This window comes from Actinia tenebrosa, unplaced genomic scaffold (genome assembly GCF_029948245.1).
Source record: "Actinia tenebrosa isolate PJP-AT-01 unplaced genomic scaffold, QUT_ActTen_1.0 PGA_scaffold14__42_contigs__length_11649687, whole genome shotgun sequence".
NCBI classification, from domain to species: Eukaryota; Metazoa; Cnidaria; class Anthozoa; order Actiniaria; family Actiniidae; genus Actinia; species Actinia tenebrosa.
The window spans coordinates 9,651,857-9,674,720 of record NW_028292574.1 but is presented as its reverse complement, the minus strand read 5'-3'; the positions used below and the strand labels follow the sequence as shown (position 1 = coordinate 9,674,720).

Sequence of the window (22,864 nt, the reverse complement as noted above, 5' to 3'; positions counted from 1 at the left end):
TTTAATTGAAGTCGGTCGTACTGTAATTATAGCCCTATCTAGACTTCAGATATTCATTATGTGTTTTACTAGTTGAATATTCAGACCGGTAGGGGCTGTCGTAGTTTGTCATTCATTCCACCTGTTATTAAAGTGAAACGAAAAGCTAGAGTAAATAGGGTGATCCTTATTAGCATACCGCGCGAAAACCAATTATATATAGTTTTGCCATTGTTTTTACCTATTTGTCCAAAATAGGGTTCTGATTTTATTAATTTAGGTGGAGGGTGCAGGTAAAAAAAAACCCTCCCCCGGCTCAGAGACCTGTTGAAATGCTCGATTTTCTTAAGGCCGGTTTAGACGGTACGATTTTCGCCTACAACTATCGTATACAACACGCTCGCGTCTGTCGTAGGCGAGTTGTAGGCTTGATTTACACGCTACGACTCGAGTTGTAGGATGGCGCGAGCGTGTTGTATACGATAGTTGTAGGCGAAAATCGTACCGTCTAAACCGGCCTTTAGTGTTCGTAGTATACATTCTGCTGAAGTGTGTTGTTTAGGATTCACGCAGAAGGATAGTTTATTCATTTTTTCGATTTGACTTTTAGATTTGGAGATATTTGAGAACGAAATCGAAGATTTCAGTCCCCGCGGAGGTGATGGGCACCGGCCTTCCCCACCCCTCCCTCCTCAAAATTGGGTTTCCGTAAGATGGTAATAGACCGTTTTCTAAAGGTTGCGCGCTCATCCATATTTAAGAAACTTCAAGTGGCGGGCCACGATACAAGAACAGGAGCTTTATCATTAGAATTATCGTACATTTCTATGGGATTTTTCGATATGAATTCATAAAATTGACCTGAATTGTTTTGATCTTATACCTTAAACTTCCGGCATAGTTTTAGGTAAGCATTGGTTTAAGCCTGGTTCACATATGATCGCAGACGATCGCTCGATCGCAGAATCCACTCAACCGTGGATCTCAAATCGATCGTTCACATATGATCGCAGCCGATCGCAGGCGGTCTGTTGACACCTGAGTCCGCGAATTGTCACTCAGCAGTAAAACAAAGTACAATGCAGATTCAACATGGACTTAAAAAAATAATCGCTGGCAAATCAAAAAAGAAACGTTCGACTTTATGATCGTGAATACTTCATCAGGGAAGTCATCACTATGAAGAACAGGACGTACACTAGTTTTGTGTTTAAATTATCGATGGGAAGAATAATGATAAATAGAAAGAAAAAAGGAAAAAAAAAAAGAAAGAGAGAGAGAAGAATGATCGCGAAGGAAGGAAGAACTAAATAAAAAATCATGAAGTAAAGAATAAAATGGAAGTAGAATTTCGAAAGGCATCCTGTCGCATTTTTTATTTTTAGCCTTACATTACGGCTCTTTTGATTAGCATAGAAAGCGGAAGCGTTTAACCACTTCTACGAAACCTATTAGAATGTTTTCATTATATCCATGACGTCATTCTCGTTCCTTAGCAACCATTAGACATGCAGCTTGTCGTGATCATAAATAATTAAATATGTAAATCTTCGCGAAAATTTTTTATTTTTCTAAAATTATACGTATATTTTCTTTGCAATATAGAAATTTTACAGTCAACTATTGGACAAACGTGTGAGTTTATTCGAACCATGACGTCATAGGTAACTATCGACTTAATCTGCCTGAATAACAGCGATAAAAATTGCAGTCAAAAACTCGTATATAAATCAAAATATAGGCCTTAATGGGTAATGAAATAGCACCTTGATAAAAGCTTCTCTAAATGACGATATTATGTTTCGAAAACATCCATCTTATAGACGGAATATCAGGAGTTTTAGCCCAACAACATATCTGCTCCCTCAGGCGTGACTTGCATCATGGACCACGGAGGTCGATGATTGGTTGGCTAGTGACAAGCTTGAGCAGCAGGGAAATAACCTTGATGAAATTTGAGCACGATTCACCAGAATACTGATTATCGTAATTGTTATAAATATCTAGGTAAATTTTCTGTGTACGAGTACATCTTCGTGGCATTAGACATTTACGAGGTCCAGATACTCAAAGGTTTGGGAATATTTTAAGTATAAGCTTATGGTATAAAAGGCTGGTATTTCCAAGGAATTAAATACTCAGTGTGGGACGGTGTTTATCGATTTTGAAATATATAGTTCCTAGTGAAATTATCATATCAGAAGTCGCTATAAATGATTTTATTCTTTTCATGGTAGAGTAACGAATTGGTTAGATAGATGGTGTCTTCAGGAACAACATCTCGAAGAAAACGTCGTTCAGGAATTATTCTATAATTCAATCGTGTACAACTGAAGTTTACTTCAAAGTCAAGGCGAAAACTCATGAGGTAAGCACTTCTTCAAAACACTCAAAATCTAGCATAAATAAATAAATAAATTTGAGGACTGGAGCAGTATATGTTCATAAAAATATTATTAAATATTTTTTGAAAAAGAATTATTTAAATGAATTTATTAGTGGTTGTCCATCCTCGTTCCCAATGTCTACTCTCCTGTCAAGAGGAGGAGAGTGGGCCCTGGGAACCAGGTTAAAACGAGTCTTTTTCACTTTCGTTTAGTCTTGTACGCAGCCGCTATTAGTGTCGTCACGCAAAGCAAGGGCACTAGGACACCAAACGTGGTTGGATTTTTGAAAAAAATTTTTTTCCTTTCCATTATTTTAATTACATTAACCTTATACTTGTTTACTTATCTTTCCGTGTTCCTTCGCTGTTAAGATGCAGCCGTTTTCTTCCAAAGGTCAAACGGTTTGAATAGCCGGCCGATGAGCGTTACTTCTTTAACGGCCTTTCCGTACTTTCCGTACCAACGACAACGCGACCGCGTGATGACCGCGTGATGACCGCGTGATGACCGCGACCGCGTCCTAGAGTCAATATGGTTAATCAAATTCACTTTAAATCCCAGCTCTATATGGAACTTAAGGTGAATTTGATTAACAATATCAACTCTAGGACGGTTGAGTATTACTGACGTAAGGAGCATCACGCGGTCGCGTTGTTGTTGGTACAAACAGAGTCAAGTACGGAAAGGCCGTTAAAGAAGTAACGCTCATCAGCTATTTAAACCGTTTGACCTTTGGAAGGAAACGTCTGCATTATAACAGCGAACGAAGGAACACGGACACAAGATAAGTAAACAAGTATAACGTTAATTTAATTCAAATAATGGAAAGGAAAAAAAAAAAAACTATATAGAAATCCAACCACCTTTAATGTCCGAGTGCCCTTTAGTCTCCCCCACAGCCGCTTTCAGTGTCGTCACGCAACGCTTTCTCCCCTGAGTAGGGAGAAAGCGTTGCGTGACGACACTAAAAGCGGCTGTGGGGGAGTCTAAGTGCCCTTGCGCAAAGCAAACTGCACTGAAGGAGAAGGAGCATTGCGTGACAAAAGTAATAACGGCTGTGTAGTAGACTAACTTTCATTTTGTTTCAGTGTTATTCTATTCTATTCTATTTCATGTCTTTCCATTCAACTTTCAAACAGTTCATGTCCATTCGATAACCATTTATTCTATTTCATTCTTTTCTATTTTGTTTATTCCGTTTTCCCATTTTATATCATCCTATTCCATTCTATTTTCATCTTTTTCTCTCTCTCCTCTTCACTTTTCTTTTTCTTCTTATCTTTTCTTTTCTTCCCTTTTCTTTCTTCACTTCTTTACTCTTCTCATTTTCTTCTGTAGTTATTTTTATCTTAACTTCACCAGTTTCATTTCGTGTTATTTTATAGGGCCAATAATCGGAATGAACCCAACAATTCAGGTATCTATTTTTAAATTATATCTATCGATTCTTATGATTATATTCTAAACAATTCTATGATGAAATATTAGGTCAGGAAGACAGACTGCACAATGTAAGTGAACTTCCTTGTCAACTTCAGCCTCGTTTTCGTTACCTATCAACGAAAACCGCTGAACCACAGGCTCAAATGTACTACGATACATTAGAGGCTTCGTGCGCCCCAACAATTTACATCAATCCCAGACTAAATGTCAACTTCACTTGAACACACATTTCCTAAAATAAAACAAGTCGGAATGTAGAAGTTTCGTCAACGCGTTTGCAGTTGTTGTAAGGATATATGCTTATGTATAGGTGAGTAGACTTGTGGTTTTGGATGAGTTTAGTATATTAAAGGGATCAGATACACTAAAAGTGTTCCCATGTGAATGTCCCTAAAGAATTAAAAAACGAAGTTCTGCTCCAACGACCTTAATTTCCCGCCAAAAGTGAGCCTGTTAAACACGACATTTCTAAAACTACTCGCAACTTGGTAGTCGAGAATAAGATATACAAACTAAGTAAATTCTATGTTTTCTCTTATAATAACGATGCAATCTAGGGATAGAGCAAAGTAGAAAGCCGAACACATTTATAAGAAAGTTTATGCTGACAACAAACATAGCAAGTCTTTGTGATTTTAACGGAGCGCGCTGATTGGTCGAGTCCACGTGTTCGACTTATCGTATGATTACCGTACTTGAGTCAAACCACCGCTCTTTTAGAAGTGTTTTTCACTCACTCATTTATGAAGTTAAAGCTTTCCCCTCTATTGAGAGGATGAAGAATTCCATAGTTTCTACGTGTAGTTATGTACGAAAAATAAACTCGAGATTGTTCGTGTGTCCTTACTCACAGTGATTGTTTTCTTGTCGTAAATACTCAAAGACCAAACAACAAAGCCAAACAAAAAGTAGAGCGAGTCTGCAGGAACACTACGCCCGCTATTTTCTTTGTCTTTCAGTCGATGAATTAAAGATAATACGACAATGACAGCTGGGCTGCTTTGTTAAGATCTCAATTAGCATAATCGATGGCTGAAACGGATGAACAACAGACATTGATTGCCACCCGCATAGGGGCACTCTGCTTGATAAATTAAAATTTTAAGATCTTTAAAAACCTCTAGCAACGACCACATTAGCAAGAGGCGTTCAAACTGTGGTGTCGTCGAAGTAGTATTACGTAACTTTTGGTGCCTAACGCTTTTAGCTTTTTTTAACACCTTAAAAGACTCTGCCTAGGGCAAGTGTAGGCATGCATGTGTATGTAGTATTTTACAGTCTTGTCTTGAGTACAGCCAAAACCACATCTTTCGTCCGTGGGGTAGACTCTCTTCACTGACTGCACAGACAAGCAAAAGCCTTTGAACACAAAATCTTTCCAACCAAGGTAAGCATTGCGAGCTATTTCTACACTAGTCTGCGGTTTATCAAGGTTTGTCAGGAAATGAACGTTGACAAAACGTGGGAAAGTATTCCAAAAATATTTTCATTTCCCTTGACCTCGGAAAGCGTGGATATTTTAAGAAATCAGTCAAATTTTACGAAGCTAAGTTAAGCGATCTCCACTCCATAGCTTTTCGTCTCAGGCTTCGAAGAAGTTAGATTTTTCACGATTTTAGAGGTAAGTATGAGGCCTTCAGTGAGACTTTTGGAACTTTGATTTAGAATTAACTAAGCGCGTGGGAACCATTATATCACTTATGTACTGATATCTGAGATACTTTACTATACACAGACTACTATCTATTCCTTGAGTTCCCGATATTCTTGATATTAAGAGGCTTCGAACTTTCAAATCCAGGCTATTCAATGCAACATATGTTTTAAAGTTCAGGTTACAAGATATATAATAATTGATATAATTCGTGGTAGAGATTGTATAGATTGAATTTATCAACTTAGTTATTCTCGACCACAGTAAATGGTCTTTTCATATCAATTGGTCTTTCGCACGAGTTATTCAACTGAAGATAAAAGTGAGTTTATTATTTTTAAATTGATGAACCATTGGTCAGCAAGTTTGCTCTGCAAGGCGTTTGACCTTTACAGATTTTCTTCAATTCCTCCAAGTTAATTTTACCACCAGATTTCCGCTATGAATTCAAGGAATTTATTACATATTTTTTACTTGATGAACCAAAACAGGAAAAACAATGTCATCTGATGGCGAAAAATAAGTAAATTGTTAGATTTTTAAAAACGTTATGATCGAAATAACAGAGGTATATCAAACATTGACTAAAAAGTACCTTCGTAAGAGCTAAAATGTTGAACAAAAGCCTCTGAACTCACAGGAGTAAACCGGAACTAGAGTTAGCCTTCTTTCAATTCATTTTTTTGAGGACTCACAGTTTACGGCAAAACAAAAAAAAAAGTAAAATACCCACTAATGAAATTAGTAATATATTATTTGCAAATTTTTTTCGTATCAAAGAAAAATAAGGAATGATTTAAAGTACAGTAATTTTTTTGATTTTATCTAAACAATGTCGTTTTATTCAGGAGTCGATTTTAAGAAAATCAGAAATTTTTCATTGATGATTTTTTTTGCCTTTTTTTTCCCCAGCTTTGTTTTGGCTAGTGTTGCAAGTTATCTTTTTAAATATATTGGCCCCTCTTGAGGAAATTCATTTAAAACAATAATGTTAGTTTTATACCGAAACTAAATAGATCTTTAATTGAACAAACACATTATCGCATATTTTTAGAAATAGCTTAGTGATAATTCTGAAAAATCGTAGTAAATGGATGGTGCAAATACTTTTTTCGCATGCAATTATTTTTTGCCAAAAAAAAGCTGGTAGCTGGTAACTTTTTACTGTAAATACTGACGATGGAAAATTAGTATTTCTTGGCGAAGAAAAAAGTGCAAAACGTAAGGATAGACGAGCAAGTTGATATTTTCTATGACTTTGTAAAATGATAGAGGTTTCCTAAGTGATTTTATCATTTCTGAAAAAGGAAAGTGGTGTAATCTTATGAGTCACCTATGCAAGTTAGATACTAAAGCCTTTCGATTTTATTTTTATGCTTTCGTGTACTAATAACTTTTTTTTTTCCTATAAGAAACGGGTCGAGTTTTGACCTCATTCAGGATCCACCCAGAAAAAAGTGGCACCCTGCATTAAACAAGCGATGAATTCTTCAACGTTAATTTGTTGCAGAAAAGACACCAGCAGCATTTGACAAAGATGACACATGATGTCTTATTTCAGAATAAATCAAAAATTCAAAAAATCTTAAAAAAGAATTTATAGCTGAGAAAAATTCATATTCTCCGAGGTTTGAGGAAAAGTCAGTAATGTGTTTGCCAAACCGAAATCTAAGATCGTATTTAGGTCTTTCACGTTAACGATTTACATTTGAATTGTTTTGGTACCTGTTAATTTTGGTCATAAACCAAAACTTCGCTGGAACATTTAACCTGTATTTTTTAAAGTATTAGCATTATAACTGGTGGTACTTTGTATTAAATAATCTATGTATCAAATCTCGCCCTGGACAAATATCTAGGGTCCATCTACCACAACAATAGTCGTAATTAAGACCTCATGGAAGATTTTCGTCTCAAGCAAATGGGGGAAAAATTATAAATGGCAAGCGGGAAAATCAGCCGTTTTGGTAAGTCGGACTCGATTCGTCTTCCCTGCTAGCAGAGTCTCAGAGTCTCCGTCGTTGGCGATTATATTGGAAGAGAAAATGGAATCGTTCCCTTCTAGCAGAGTCTCCCATTTTCTCTGCCAAGAATTGACAAACGAGGGAGACTCTGTTAGCAGAGAACGATTCGTCCGACACTTTAGCGTGATACTTTCCTGTTTAGTTCTGCGCGAACAAATTAAATTGGGAATTATTTTTAGCTCGATAATTGGTTTCTTGTTTGTCTTTTATTTGTTGATGTAGTTTTTAAAATGTTTTTAAGTTTTCATTTTAATTAGTATTTCCCGGAATATATATAATTATATTTCTTGCTAGATGTTCCCTTTAATAACTATAGCTTTCGGCTTCTAAATAAACCGCAGCCTTAGAAGCTACAATAACTATGGAGTTCGTCGTATACAGTTGCCAACGAGAGCCTTGATTTTCATGTACTGGAAAAATGTTTAGGTATTTTTATCAAGCAGGATTTTTAATGTAGACAAATAGCTATAATAGTTATATTTGCATTGTTTATTGAAACAAGATGGAATGAAATTATATATTATTCAGACAATTTTGCGAATTTTTGGGAGGGGTTAGTGGGTTTCGTCTAGCTGAAAGAACTGAAAGTAAATATCCAAGTATTTTTGAATATGAATAAAGGAGAAGATGGAAAGTCATCTACTTTCAGTTTGCAATGCTAAAGGAAAGAAATTCTGTCGCTTTTACATGGACGCAAGTCTTCGTATTCTGATATTACTCGGTTAAATCAAAGTAGTTAATTTAAGGTAAGAAAGACGCCAGGATAATCAAGATATCGAAGTTAACCCATACTATTTAGCGTTCTGTTTGACAACTTTTAAAAGGAAAACAAAATTGCCTAACTTACACGTAGACTCAATATAGTAATGCTTCGAAATTTTCAAAGAAAAAAATCGAATTTTGCTTGGCCGTTCGCAGAGTACTAAACGACACTAAAGAGACTAGCTCGTGAAGAAGCCGTTTTTAATCTAAATTTTGCATGAAATCAAAAATATGAGAAGATGAACCGACTCATGTAGGAAAACGCCTTTTGTCAGTTCTGCTTGTATTGGAAAGGTCCTTCTCCTTTTTTCGTTTAGCTCAGCCTCACGAAGGGAAAGAAACTCGCCACTTTTCATTTTCTACTTAATATTTTACTTAACTTTGTCAAGTAAACACTTTAAAAACTCATGAACAAAAACGACAGCAACGAACACAAAGACTGAAAATGGCGTCATGCATTTCATAAATTATTTTCCTTATTTACGTCTTTTTTAATCTTATAGTTTTATCTCCTGCGAAACTTTATACAATAAAACTATGAAAGACAATATTGAGTATAATAAAACTAAAAATAGTCAAAACGTAGCGCAGACGTTGCTAAGATACACGTAAACACTTATCGAAACGAAAAACGAAAAGTTCCGTGATATTCCGTTCCCGCCATTTTTCTTTCAGTTGTGACCAAACGCGCAATGGACTAATAATTTGAGAGCAAGACCATAGTTATAGTCGTATCTTCATTAAGTATAGATTTTTGATAATGTCGTACAACTCAAAGATGAGAAAGAGAAGTACCGAAAATCTATAAGGTTTCAAATTATATTCCGTGGTTTTGAGTTCCCACCATTTCCCCCGACGCCTCTGGGCAGACGCGTTTCTCTGGACTGTTTGAACACTTCAGTGCTTTATACAATCGCCAAAAAGAAACAGCTGAAAACGTCTCAGGTGGGAATGGCATATTTCTATTCTAATTTCAAAACAACCTGGGCTTCTTAACTTACGAAATTTATCACAGATAAGAATTTTCTTGTGTTGTTACTTTTGCTAATCTTGGGAGAGATTATTTGGCATTAGAGTGTCATCTTTTGAAGCGATGCTTAGAAAAAAGTTTTAACCTCTAATAACTCGTAAGGGACTTTCTAATGTAATGCAAGTAAATCTAAAGTGAGTCTATCCGTATATGATGGCCTTTTGCCGTTGCTACAGAGAGATGGCCGTTTCAACATAACATATCGTCATTACATAATTATAGGTATTGATTTCTTAAAGGTCAACATACTGGCTGCAATAATAATAAGTTCAAATTCAAATTCAAAGCCTAACACTGACACTTGGACAGAACTTTTTTTCAAATGTTGAAGCCGTTTTAACTCCAAATCAAGGAAATTTGATTAAACAATTTTTTATATTTTTTTTTCCAAAAATTGAATATTATTTCGATAATTTTGTAGAATTTGTTTTGATATGGGGAAATTGTTTTACAGCAGATAACGAAACAGATCATATGAAACGTCACATCTTTCGTCTGGAAAGAGGCCAAATTACACCGCACGTGTCCTAAACAAATGTTTGTAGAGTAATGATCGTACTGATCAAACAGAACGCCTGATAAGGTTGTTCAAAATTGGTTTCGCTTCATTTACTGGCCGCAAAACACAAGCGAAATTACAGATAAAAAATGACAAAGACTAAGGCTCTGATAGATCAAATTGTCTTGATATTAGTCGTGTATTAGATCACTGAATGATACGCTTGACTGTCTATACGTAGCTTGTTTAGAATGAGATAAATAATATTCGGGTTAGTGTCTATCTTTGCTGTTCTAGATTAGAGAGATATTTATTTGATATGAACATTCGTGAGGTGTGCTAATTCTGTCTTGGTACTTAGGTTACTCGAGAAGGCAATCTGGTTCGACAGTCTTGGAATTACAAGGGCTGATGGCTAGTGAAGACGACAACACGGAGTGTGATGCTGTTATGGAAAAGGAGCAAGAAAGCAAGAAAGTTTACGCAGAAGATGGAAAACTCACAATTAATATTGATTCTGACAGCGAATGTGAGCCTCTAGTAGATGAAATAGCGGCAAATTGTCTAGCTAAAGATATTGACTTAACACAGAATGATTTGGACAAAGATTTATCCTCAAACGAGAGGACAAATAACAGTAGCAACAACGACGAAAGGCCGTTCACAGAGTGCGTTCCTAGTGTTAATGAATCTTCGTACCTAGAAATAACATCACAAAACAACAATGAAAATAGAATATCAAGAAGTAAAGATGAACTTGACGAAGAAAACTGTCGTAATAGCGAAGAAGAAATATTGGAATTGGACTTGGCAGATTTACAAAGCAGTCCAGCTTTACTAAAGCCTCAAACTTCATGTTTAGATATTCGGAATACCGGTGATAACAAAGACAATACATCTACAGATAACGATAAGGATAGTACAAGCCACAGTGTAATTGATTTATCAGATCATGTAGAAAACACACAGGTTTACGAAGAACGAGACATTATTCATTTGGAAGGAGACACATGCAGGATCTGTCATTGTGGAGATGAAACGGAGGTGCTTATGAGTCCATGTCTATGCACTGGAACAGTCAAATACGTGCATCAATCGTGTCTCATGGACTGGCTGAAGCGATGTGTAAAGACAAAATGTGAACTATGTTTATATAATTTTTCTGTACATCGGAAGACAAAACCTCTGAAGAAGGTGAGTTAGTGTTAGTGCGGAAATGTGTTGTAGAGTGACGAGTATGATAAAGACTGGGCTATCTGGCAAAAGATAAGATAAAAACACTAAACCTTAAACCTAAAGAAATCCGACTGCCTTGAAGCTACTTTTGGATTTTCTCTATACTCTTCTTAACTTCCCTTCTCTTTCCGTTTTCATCCTCTTTTTCTTTTCTTTTTTTTTTTTTTTTTTCTTTTCTTTTTCCTCTTCTCTCCTTCCCCCTTTCCCCCGTTATTTCTTGGTCTCTATTTATCTCCTCTCTTCCATCCTTTTTTCTTTTTTCAGTCCTGTTTTTTTCTTTTTCTTTTTCTTTATTAATGATATATAATGTTATTTCGTTGTTGTAGTAACTATCGCTTTAAGTTACCCAAAATTACCCTTCAGTACTCTGAACCTTTTTTTTTTTCTTCCTTACTTTTTTTTTTTTTCTTATTTCTTAACTCTTTAGTAAAACTCATCTCCTTTAGACTTCAACTTTTTGTAGCAACAATGAAAACAAAACAAAAAACAGCGCAAAACAAATTACAAAACAAAAAACATTTCAACAAAAATTAAGAGACGGAGAGATAGAAAGAGGAACTCGAAAATGACAATAATGAATTGTGTCTAAGGAAGCTCTTCCGATTGGTATATCGATAACCAAATATTGATAAAAATATGTTCCTGTTTTTAATAGTTATCCAATATCTCTTATCGGTTAATAATTGATTCAGTATCATTAGAATCGTCTTCCTCAGGGATGAACTATTAGAGAATTGAGGGGGAGGGTTGTAGGAATTTATATTGCACTATATCTTTTTGTAACAACCTATGCACCCAATTTTTTCCCCCAAGATATTTCTTTTCTGAAAGGAGAGGTTGCGCGATATTTTTTCATAGGTGAAGTGCTTGCTCGAGATTTTTTGGGGGAATTTACGCCACCCCCTCCTCAAGTATCTAATGGTTCGTCCCTTATTTATGATTCTTTCTTAATACTTCCTCTATAATACTTGAAACTGAAATAGGTTTTTCCTGTATTAATGATTTAATCCAATCACTTAAATGGCCACTCAATTCTCTATGGTATCATGCTACCAACTAACTCTAAAGCTTCCCTTTCCCACGCGTCTAAACCAGAGAGTGACAAGAAGAACACTCTTCCGTTTCTTATCTATTTTCCATTCGTTTTCCACCTCACGCATGATTTATTTCTGTATTCTTTCCACAGTGGCGTCGCCCTGATCAGAAGCCAACGCCCATCATCTGGCTCTTGACCTTCGTTGTAGCCCTGACCCTAAACATTGCTTCTATCGCTAAAGATGGCAGCCAGAAGTGTGTCTCCAACCCGTGTATTATCTTCTACGTGGTGGGCGCCTTGGGAGCCATGCTGGGGTTCGCTTTCTTTTACCATTGGTTGATAGTTAGTATCAGATATATAAAGCAATGGATGGCGCTGAATGAGGAATGGACGCTTGTGGAATCTGATAAAACTAAGGTCATTAAAGGCGAGGAAAACATGGCTGCATCGAACAAGTCTATTGAAAGCAAAGACCAAAGAATTGAAGTCCAAGTTGTGTAATACGCATGAGTGTAGATACGTTTGTTGCGGCTGGCAAGAAGTAACGCAGGCTACGGGAACAAAATAAAACGTCCCACACGAGTAAAAAAAAAAAAGGGATTTGGACGAAAATATAATTCGCAGAAGATTATAAAGAAAATAACAGAAAATTAAAGTGCTACTACGACGAAAATCGCTCAAACTTGGATTCAGCTGAAACTTCCTAAGAATACTCTTTAAAGGTCCAATAATCACTGTATGAAGTGTTTTCTCGATATTCAGTACGAAAATATGATATTTTTACGATTATTTTTTGGAGTCTGTGACGTCATACACTCAACATCAAACATTGCTACATATATTTCTTTGTATATAAATCCTTAATTTCTTTTATTCCTATGAAGCCCAAAGGGTGGCTAATGTGCTTATTTCACATTACTTGTGACTATAATTTATATTTTGGGGTGTTTGGGTATTTCTTTCTCCCTTTACTACTGATATTTTGATCATAAACTACAAAGAAATGTATGGAGCGATGTTCGATGTTGAGTGTATGACGTCACAGACTCCAAAAAATAATCGTAAAAATATCATATTTTCGTACTGAATATCGAGAAAACACTTCATACAGTGATTATCGGACCTTTAAAGAGTATTTTTAGGAAGTTTCAGCTGAATCCAAGTTTGAGCGATTTTGACGTCATCTTTATATAGATAACAGCAGGTCAAGTGCTGCAAGTGGTATTTCCCACGGTATCAATGTTTAGTTATAGACTAAGATATAATCGATCGAACAATATGGCCCATTAAGTTGGGCCGGAAATGAATAATATTTAGAAAATATATCAAGCATATGATGCTTAGCCAATAGTGTAGAAAATATTCCGGTAAATATTTACGTATTGTCAAAACGTTATGGCTAAATGTTCTTTTTGACTAAACATGAATTCTTTCTCACATTCATAGATATATTTATAAACACTTTCACAAGAAATAATCGAATAAATATACGAAAATATTGAAACTATTGAAGAACTTAAGAATATTGGGTTCCAGTCAATATTTTATTTTGTTTTGAGAAAATTATATTATAAATTTGTTAGAATAAATACTGCTTTTTCAAGACTCTTTTAACAGGAAATTACAAGAGAAAACTCCTAAAATTTCTTCGAAAAAATGCAATACAAACTGTTTTAATTTTAAATTTCTTAAGTATAAGCACAAATTTGAGAAATAATCTATGAGTATCCCTCGAATAGTCTTCTTCAACATTTTATCGATACCTTGAAACAACCTCTGGGCTGATCTAAATTAGGGTATGGCTAACTCACAGATCAAACCCTGAAACAACCTCTGGGCTGATCTAAGTCAGGGTATGGCTAACTCACAGATCGAACCCTAAAACAACCTCTGGGCTGATCTAAGTCAAGGCATGGCTAACTCACAGATTAAACCCTGAAACAACCTCTGGGCTGATCTAAGTCAGGGCAGTGCTAACTCACAGATCGAACCCTGAAACAACCTCTGGGCTGATCTAAGTCAGGGCATGGCTAACTCACAGATCAAACCCTGAAACAACCTCTAGGCTGATCTAAGTCAGGGCATGACTAACTCACAAATCAAACCCTAAAACAGCCGCTCTGGCAGCTCTAAGCCAGGACACGGCTAGCTCACAGATTGAATTGGAATTTAACGTTGATATGAAGGAGTTACTTGGTGTTTAATGACCTTGTTTAGTAGTATATGTGAAATAGACACCGTGGGAAAAAACCGTAATCTAAGCAATATACTTCAATGGCGGAGTGTCGAAAAGTGAAACCACGTTTGCTATCAAATGGGATTATCACCTTGTTTTACTGATATAAGTTCTCACACAGGTCAAAGACAATATCAAATAACCAACGCCTCCAACAATATTAATTTGAAAACCGAGATCTAGACAAAAGTGATGAGCTTAACCTGCAAAGGACTGTGGATACATGTTTTTGATTTACGAACAAAAGTGCCCACAATTCCATGCGGAACGAGTTAGTCACCAGTCCTCCTCAACTTCGAAAAGAAAAAGTTCAAACAAAAAAAGAAAGACTTCACGCGAACAATTTTGGCACAATTCTCATGAAAACATTTATCATTTATATTTAAAGTGGTATTTCATTAAAGCATGGAAGTTATTATTAGTTATCTTGTTAGTAAATTGGAAAGACTACATTTAAGACATTCTTTTTTAAGACTACTCAACCCCCAGGGGGGGTACTCCCATATTTGCTATACGGGTATGTGCCGCCCTATAGGGTATGGTTTTTCGGCTTTTGGGTCTGGGGTAGGGTATCATTTTTTGAAATTTTGTTTGGGATAGGGTATCATTTTAGTCTGGGATAGGGTTAACGATTTGGTCATTTTTGTCTGGCGAATACGCTACGCTTTCTGCCGACACAAAAACAATAAAAATGTTAGTAAATATCGATTGCAATCGATTGTAAAACCGTATTTTCAGTCTTTTAGTCTGGGATAGGGTGTACAATTCTTAGTTTTAGTCTGGGGTAGGGTATGTAAAATCAAAATTTTAGGTCTGGGATAGGGTCAGGGTTTTGAGGTCCTGGCGGCACACCCCTGCCCAAGTTGGGGTGGTAGTACCCCCCGGGCTCACACCATTCTGCTTTATATTCTATATCAAATTCATAAATATATAAAAGCATAGAAAAAGATATATAATTTATGATTAACTTTGTTTTTCTAATTGTTTTATTGCTATAGAATTTTATAAGCGTGTAATAAAGATTATATATTATTTCATCCTGAGTTTTAAATAAGAATAAACTATGAAAATGTGAAGAGGAAGTTTTTGGTTAGACGTTTTAAATTTCATAAATTTAACACTCAACCATTTGTCAATCAAATTTAAGTTGTTATGAGGTTCTGCTCCATGCTATTGGAAGTCTGCAGGCCTCTCCCTTGTATATTATGCTTATTTCATTTTAGTTAGTTTACTTTTAACAAGGTATTTTTTGAAGGAATACTTATTGTAGTGAAAGAAATCCCTCCCCCCCTCCCAATTACCAAGGCTCTTTAAACAACATATATATGATGTATCTTATTCCTTCTGATCAGGGCTCTTTTTAATCTCATCCATTAAGTTCCACACAATCCCATTTCTCAGCTCCCATTTGCCCAAACCCCATAGTCTTAGCCTACCTCAAATCGCAATTTGATTTTTGATTTTTTTCTTGTTTTTTTTTTTTTTTGTGAATCCCATTCCCAGTGCATAAAATCCCATTTTCCCAGCCCAAAAATGCCAATCCAAGCTCCCATTTAACCCCTCCCTTCAGGACCCTCTTATGTCTTACTGAATTACCTGTGACTTGGTATGAAACCATCTAAGTCAGGGATTCATGCAGTCCATCCCAATATCTTCATATAACAAATGATGTTTTTAACAGGCTTGCTTTTCATAGCAATGTTCCAATAGATCTTTCTTTCCTTCCTCCATTCTATAAACTCATCAACTGCCTAACATTCAGTTCAATGTAGTCTCATGCAAACTATACACCAAGCATCATACTGTCGAGTTTCATGATGCAAGTGGAACTTCTGTAAGGTTAGAAGATCTAAATCCCTCCTTTTCTTGTGAAAAGAGCTGTAAGCTTTTATCACTTGTATTGCCATTTGCCACAGACTATCCCTGTCCTTCTTCTTCTGTCCTTTTGCAGAAAGTGGCGTTTGTTTTCTGCCATTGTAGTGCATCTCAAGTCCTTTCTTTTCTTGTAAAAAGTATTGTAAAACTGTCACTTCCAAATATGCTACTTTGCAGTCCACAATTTTCTGATATCTCTCGTGGTTTATGCAAAACTGGCATTTCATTTCTGCCATTTCAGTGCATCTCAAGTCCTTCCTTTTCTTGTAAAAAGTGTTGTACAACTGTCACCTCCAAAAATTCTACTTTTCAGTCCACAATACTCTGATACCTTTTTTTATGCAGAAAGTAGAACTTGATTTCTGCCATTTTATTGCATCTCAAAAAAGGGTTGTATTACTGTAACCTCCACACATGCCACTATGAAGTCCACATATTTCTGATGCCTCTCGTGCTTTATGTAGTAAGTGTTCCTTTCTTTTCTTTCAAAAAGTTTACTTAGACACCTGCACCACAAATAATAATTTGCAGTCCACGATTCTCACCTCTTGTGGTTTTTGCAGAATGTATCATATGATTAGTATGATCATTTCACTTGGAGTGCTACAGTACATTCCACTGGCTGGATATCCTCACCAACAGACATCCCACACAGTGGACACGGGAATGATGAATCTGCTAAGCTGTTACCCTGAAACAACAGAACACGAACCATTCTATAACATTTATTTATTGACAAAGACTCATTGTCATAAGCTTTCTGATGACAAGTTATTTATATTTATTGGGTTCCTGAACTCAGCATCACATAAGGTTTGTGAGGACATCTCTTTCTGCATTAGTGGGATTTTCCCAGGGTTCTCCTGTTTTCATTCCTGTGCAAAACCAAACAGGCTAAAATCCAATTTGATCTGTGATTTAGCCATGCCCTGACTTAGATCAGCCCAGAGGTTGTTTCAGGGTTCGATCTGTGAGTTAGCCATGCCTTGACTTAGATCAGCCCAAAGGTTGTTTCAGGGTGCAATCTGTGAGTTAGCCATTCCATGAATTAGATCAGCCCAGAGGTTATTTCAGGGTTCAATCTGTGAGTTAGCCATGCCCTGTCTTCGATCAGCCTACAGATCAGCCCAGTTTCAGGGTATCAAAAGAAATTTCTTACCTTAATACAGTAGTAACAGAATACATGGTCACATGCTCCCTGATGTGGTGCTGTAGGCGACTCCCCACAAATACCACATTCATGGTAAGCTACAGTCACCCCAGGTCTGGTACCCAAACTTGGCCAGGTGAACTGCCGTACTATGAGATTCTTGATTTTACGTATGTTGATCAATGGCAGCAAAAAGAAAAGAAATTCCTGATAAATAAACAATAATTAATCAACTTATTATACTTACGAAATATCAACGATAAAGCTCTCATATACATTACAGCAATTCTCATAAACATGCATACTCTGTGTCTCCGAGTTGCACGCTAAAATTTGTTTTTTTGCTGCCGCCAGTCAAAAATATGAAAGGTACTGACTGATTAGGATTGATTGACAGCACCAAAAAACCAAATTTCAGCGTGCAGCTCGCAGACACAGAGTTTGCATGCTTATAAAAATTGAACCACAACATGCTCGTCAATTTTGGCAGACATAAAGTTTAATTTTAGACACCTGTCAATCAAACTGTTTAACTGCAAAAATAAAATGTATACATTCAGAATTTAGCCAGTTTTAACCACTAAGAAAATATTTAAGATTTTTCTGAGCTGCAAGTGCCAGGGTTTAGGAATGCAGTTGAACAGCCTGATTTACAGGCAACTAAAACCAAACTTTTAGTCCAATGAAATTGCAGGCAGGTGGCACATCAAAGAATACAGTATGATTGTAACTTAAATTATTTTCTTACTGCGAAGCCATGCCAAAGAAGCTCCCTCGTCATAAATTCAAAGCTGACCTGTGACAGAAGAAAGAAAGCATATATTATGAACTCTGAAGCTCTGCAATGTTTTCCCATTTCTGATAGACTGTGTGTGTTGTACTGTTGAATACACCAGTTTTGATTGCTCTGTTGCTCAGAGTTGGCTTTAATTTAGTGCAGAACATTCATTTGTTTCAGTGAAAGTCAATGGAATTTCAAAGTGTTTGTATTGTTGAAGTTGCACGAACATTAACAGGGCTTTTGGAGAATGTTTTGGAGTAGGCGGTGGTCATACAAGAAACAGAATATATGTTATAGAAAAGAAAAAGTAGCTGGTGATTAACTTTGAAGCAATTGCCAGAGTTCCTGTGGCTACTGGCTTATTCTGAAAGCCCTGACATTAATATTATACAAATGTCTCAGTAATCTCCCAGAGTAAACTTATTTGGTTACATGTATACCTGTCTCACTGATTGTCTTTTCTCAAAAACATGGTGAATTCCAAGAAACCTTTCCAAAAGAGACTGAAATCTAAACCAGATTTTAATATTCATTAGGATATGGAGTGCACGCCACATACCATTAGATGAAGTGTCAAAGATATATCGTCAGCTATTTTGCTACATTGGGAACATAAGCAAATGCCTCTACCATGCTACAACCTTTGATTTCCACTACACTTTGCTGAAATGTGATGCCCAGTAAAGGAATAAAATCTGAGATCCCAGAGATGAAAGGTGAGTGCACTTCTGCTATACTACCCTTGATTCCCTCAATAAAATAGGTCTGTGTGTAAATCAGGGCTTAAAATAACAGCAGATCGGTCACCAGCCATGGTCACAGGCCAAATAAGTTTTAGCTTAGTCGTACTGTATGTCATTTCTGGTTCAATGTACTGGTCAAAATGACTGGCAAGGGAAGCATTTGACCTGAAAAGTAGCAGTTTTGGACAAACATTTCAATGTCTAGCCAATTTTTTTAAATAATTTTTTTTAACATTATTTTTTGAATATTTTTTTAAAAGCCGTGTACATATATATTAAAACATACCTTCCTTTCTGAAGGAAAATCAAGAAATTCACCAATGAAGCAACTTGTACAATCTTTTCTAAAACTTGAATGAACTTCCAGAACTAATGATAAATTGAATTTAAAAAAATCTTGGAATGAATGATTTACAAAAAAATTAGGCATTGAGTGTGATCATTTGGATAACTGCATAAGTAATCAAGTCAGTCACCACCAACAACTATCTCAGTCTTCCCAAAGACTACAGTACTCTTACCCATCACACAGCTCTGTAGTCATCATACATGTATGATCGTGGGTTGACAGGTTGCAAAAACTATGCTTCTTTCTTAGAAAAATCAAACCTTTCCCCACCACAAAAGGGCAGATCGGGGGGGGGGGGGGGGGGTCAAAGGGGGCTGATAGCCCCACTTCAGCAGGGAAAAAAAAACCAAAAAACTGAAGACTCAAATAGTCCCCCTCAAAAATCAATTAGCCCCCCCCCAATATTTTGGCTGGATCTGCCCTCATACTTACTGCTTTTAAGTCTCCATATTTCCTTGTCATATTCTTTATTTCAGTACTTCTATCCTGAAGATATTTTCCTCCAATCATTGCAAGACCAAATACAATCTTCTGTGCAGAACTCATGGGTTCATCTTGTAAAAGATTAAAAGGCAAAGTATAAATTTAAAAATAAGTGCTCAATGATTGCATGTATGATTGCATGTGGCTACTGCAGAGTCTTGAAAGTCAAATGTTTATGAAATCAAACATTTATATTGATGTTATTCACAGATAGTATTTTGTGCTGGTTTTACAATAATTGCTAAGGCATTTTACTTTCAGTCTAGAATGCGGAATTGGTTTGAAGTTATAGATTCAGCAACATTGGGCTTCCCGTGGTGTTACGGATGGACTAAGGACATAACTTGAATCATATTGGCTGTAGCCATAACTAAGCCGGTGAATCGTTGTGTCATTGTACAAAGTACGTGCTGCAAGTCCGTAAAGTATGTTTCCCACTCAAACCAAAACCATCTTAATCAGAGGGGATAGATCTAAACCTGCTTATTTGCCGATTGTTTAAACCAATGTAAAATATTGGGAAAACCTGAACACAAGATTCACTTACTGTATTTCATATTAAGCATTTGTTGTCCAACAGTGGATCCCTTGTTATAAACAGAAAACTGTTGACAAATAATGTCAGTGAGTAAGCCATGCTTTGTAGGTAATCATCACAGGGGTTGTTCCGGGAATGTATAACTTCTGGAACTACACATTTTAACCAACTAAACAAACATACCTTCCAAATCACAGTTCTCAGAACAGCATTCAGTTCAGGTTCTATCTTCGACAGCATTCCAGCCTACAATACATTCAAAAAAATTATATAGTTAAGATAGTATGTGCATGCTGATTGGTTGAAAACTGTGCTTTATTAGTGAATGAAACACAGTGCTTACGCTATCTGTGCACGCGAAGTGCTGCAAGATCCTGAGACTGTCTTTTTTGGGTAAAGAAATTAAGAACCGAAATAAGATTAATAACTATATGAAATGAATAAAACAGCTTTTTCCATACTCCGTTCAGTAACTAAAAGCACTTAGGAAGTGTCGTAAGCACTAGCAATTGATGGCAATTTTACCTCGCCTACGGCTTGTGCTTCTCCTTACACTTCTTTTGTGATTACATCACTTCCTGCAGTGCTTCATTACTGACCAGAACACGGAAAAAGCTGTTTTATTTGTTAAATAAAACCCAGAAAAACACCAAATTTTTTTCATGGGTAACCCGTCAGGAGACCAAGAAAAAAATTTTTTTGAAAAAAGGCGGGAAAGCTAAACATGTGTGAGAGAGAAAAGAATTATGTTTCTATGATAATAGTTCTTTGATCATTTGTATTTCTGTATTTATTATGGAAGAAAAAAATAAGATAAAACATCCCGACTCACATGGAAGAACTTGAAAGCCTTTGTCAGCTGACTTCTCAAAACACTAACTATTTCTCCATCTAACAGCGTTGCGTCCAGCTAAAAAGAACAGAAATCCATAAAGTTATATTCCAGGAGATGATTTGAGGTGTTATGCATTTAATTCATGGTAATTTTACCTGGTTCACGCGTAAAACTCTCTGCTCTCTCTCAGCTGGCTGCTTCTTGTCCGCCATGTTTGTCTCTTTAGAACCAGGACTACGCGGTTGTCTGCTTGGAGAATGATGGATTGGAATGGAATGGAATCAGGATTTTACGGATTTGTAAATTCATAGATACGTCGTGTTTTTGACATCGGAAAGATAGAATGATTTATTTTGGGTAATTTCCTTCGATAAAACCTAACATGTTAAATTCCAGTTCGATATGTGATCATGAGTTTTCCGTGCCCTGACTTAGATCAGCCCAGAGGTTGTTCAAGGTTCAATCTGTGAGCTAGCCGTGCCCTGACTTAGATCAGCCAAGAGGTTGTTTTAAGTTTCAATCTGTGAGTTAGCCTTGCCCTGACTTAGATCATCCCAGAGGTTGTTCAAGGTTCAATCTGTGAGTTAGCCGTGCCCCGACTTTGATCAGCCAAGAGGTTATTTCAGGGTTAGATCTGTGAGTTAGCCGTGCCCTGACTTAGATCAGCCCAGAGGTTGTTTCAGGGTTCAATCTGTGAGTTAGCCATGCCCTGACTTAGATCAGCCAAGATGTCTTTCAATAAGGTTCGACTGAATAAAAACGTTTGTGGCCATAGATTTTTTGGAAAGAGAAAAAGAGTGCAGGTCTCAGTCTGATTATCCATTCCGTCGGGTAAGTACATGATAGGTGCGCAAGTAAGTAAATTGACCAGAGCCTCATTTTTGGCAATTTGGGATCAAGATTGACTTGCGCACGTCATGGTACCCGTCAATACAGTATTGACATAATGCTAAATTTCAGTGTATAGTAGTTCATATTGCTTTGTGTTGGCACATTACACACACTCTACAAGATAGACCCCATGGGGCTACGTCTCGGCTTAGAACTTAGATTTACTTAACATATTAGTTAGCCAGTCGATAAACAGTCCCAAGAGCACAGACCAAGCAAGCGCTAAGCCTCCTTAGTGTGTCTATACGTTGCGCACCCTTACAGTACACACATCGCGAATAATTCTCGTGAGATTCGTGTGTAGCTCAAATTTTGCTGAAAAAGAGCTTGTAAGAGGGTGAAATTGGAGTGCGCAACGGACGCACAATTCCACTTTAAACTTTATGCTATTTTCAAGTTGAAAGGTGTGCGCGGAAAATTATAACTAAACCTTTAAACTCTATGCTAATTCTTTACTTCGACGAAGATCTAACGTCCAAAATAACCTTAGTAAAGTCAAGGCACACCTATTTTATTTACATGTTACTCAAGTTCCGTTACATATTATTCCCAGCATTTAGACTAGCTTTATAGACCGACGCGCAGCTCAAACTAAGCTTACTCGCTAGTTTTCTTTTATAATCCTTACCTTCTTTACCAATATTTCAAATTTGTCAAAACTAAAACTTTTAGCAAGGGTTTAAGCACAATAATCCGCTATACATGAGATCATAAGGAGTACGTGTTGTGGACAAATAGATGACAAATAGATAAGTGTCAACGACCTGATGTTGTAAACACGCGAAAACCAAGACAAAGAATGGGCCAGGGTAGCACAGTGACATCAGGAAGCTCAAGACAATGCGCCTTTACAATACTACTGCTTTATGAATTTTAACGCTCTACGCTTCGCTGAGAAAGCATTTTTAGTTGCGAATTATGAGGTTTATAACT

The 22,864-nt window shown here is 36.5% G+C and overlaps 2 protein-coding genes across 7 annotated transcripts; one reads left to right on the top strand and one right to left on the bottom strand.

The window, feature by feature from the left end:
• The first annotated feature begins 1,919 nt into the window (after positions 1 to 1,919).
• LOC116290521 (uncharacterized) lies at positions 1,920 to 13,557 on the top strand. Of its 5 annotated transcripts, XM_031697567.2 has the most exons (5): positions 1,920 to 2,052; positions 2,217 to 2,347; positions 3,752 to 3,783; positions 10,140 to 10,972; positions 12,201 to 13,557. In XM_031697567.2, the coding sequence occupies exons 2-5, from the start codon at positions 2,343 to 2,345 to the stop codon at positions 12,549 to 12,551; spliced, it is 1,221 nt and encodes a 406-aa protein (XP_031553427.2). In that variant the 5' UTR covers positions 1,920 to 2,052; positions 2,217 to 2,342; the 3' UTR covers positions 12,552 to 13,557. The 5 variants fall into 5 exon arrangements, with proteins under 5 accessions (XP_031553427.2, XP_031553431.2, XP_031553429.2 ...); XM_031697571.2 differs by lacking the exons at positions 1,920 to 2,052; positions 2,217 to 2,347; positions 3,752 to 3,783 and adding an exon at positions 3,858 to 4,119; XM_031697569.2 differs by lacking the exons at positions 1,920 to 2,052; positions 2,217 to 2,347; positions 3,752 to 3,783 and adding an exon at positions 4,169 to 5,196.
• A 2,035-nt stretch (positions 13,558 to 15,592) lies between these two features.
• Positions 15,593 to 22,674, bottom strand: LOC116290535 (peroxisome biogenesis factor 2). Of its 2 annotated transcripts, XM_031697590.2 has the most exons (11): positions 22,560 to 22,674; positions 21,196 to 21,286; positions 21,038 to 21,115; positions 20,389 to 20,451; positions 20,215 to 20,272; positions 19,617 to 19,738; positions 19,122 to 19,204; positions 18,533 to 18,602; positions 18,060 to 18,107; positions 17,321 to 17,518; positions 15,593 to 16,852 (listed from the first exon to the last, which is right to left on the bottom strand). In XM_031697590.2, exons 2-11 carry the CDS (start codon positions 21,250 to 21,252, stop codon positions 16,748 to 16,750), a joined length of 882 nt encoding a protein of 293 aa, XP_031553450.2. In that variant the 5' UTR covers positions 21,253 to 21,286; positions 22,560 to 22,674; the 3' UTR covers positions 15,593 to 16,747. The 2 variants fall into 2 exon arrangements, with proteins under 2 accessions (XP_031553450.2, XP_031553449.2); XM_031697589.2 differs by lacking the exon at positions 22,560 to 22,674 and having other exon boundaries at positions 21,196 to 21,668.
• Between the last annotated feature and the right edge of the window lie 190 nt (positions 22,675 to 22,864).

Bases quoted from the DNA above. Each gene is read 5' to 3' on its own strand.
- LOC116290535 (XM_031697590.2), bottom strand. From the start codon at position 21,252: ATGGCGGACAAGAAGCAGCCAGCTGAGAGAGAGCAGAGAGTTTTACGC. The intron at 18,603-19,121 runs GTATGTTTTAAT...AATCTGGTTTAG, and splicing joins ATTTTCCTTCAGAAAGGAAG to ATTTCAGTCTCTTTTGGAAA. The intron at 18,108-18,532 runs GTATACATGTAA...CTTCTGTCACAG, and splicing joins AAAGACAATCAGTGAGACAG to GTCAGCTTTGAATTTATGAC.
- LOC116290521 (XM_031697567.2), top strand. The intron at 3,784-10,139 runs GTATCTATTTTT...CTTGGTACTTAG, and splicing joins GAATGAACCCAACAATTCAG to GTTACTCGAGAAGGCAATCT. The intron at 10,973-12,200 runs GTGAGTTAGTGT...TTCTTTCCACAG, and splicing joins AGACAAAACCTCTGAAGAAG to TGGCGTCGCCCTGATCAGAA.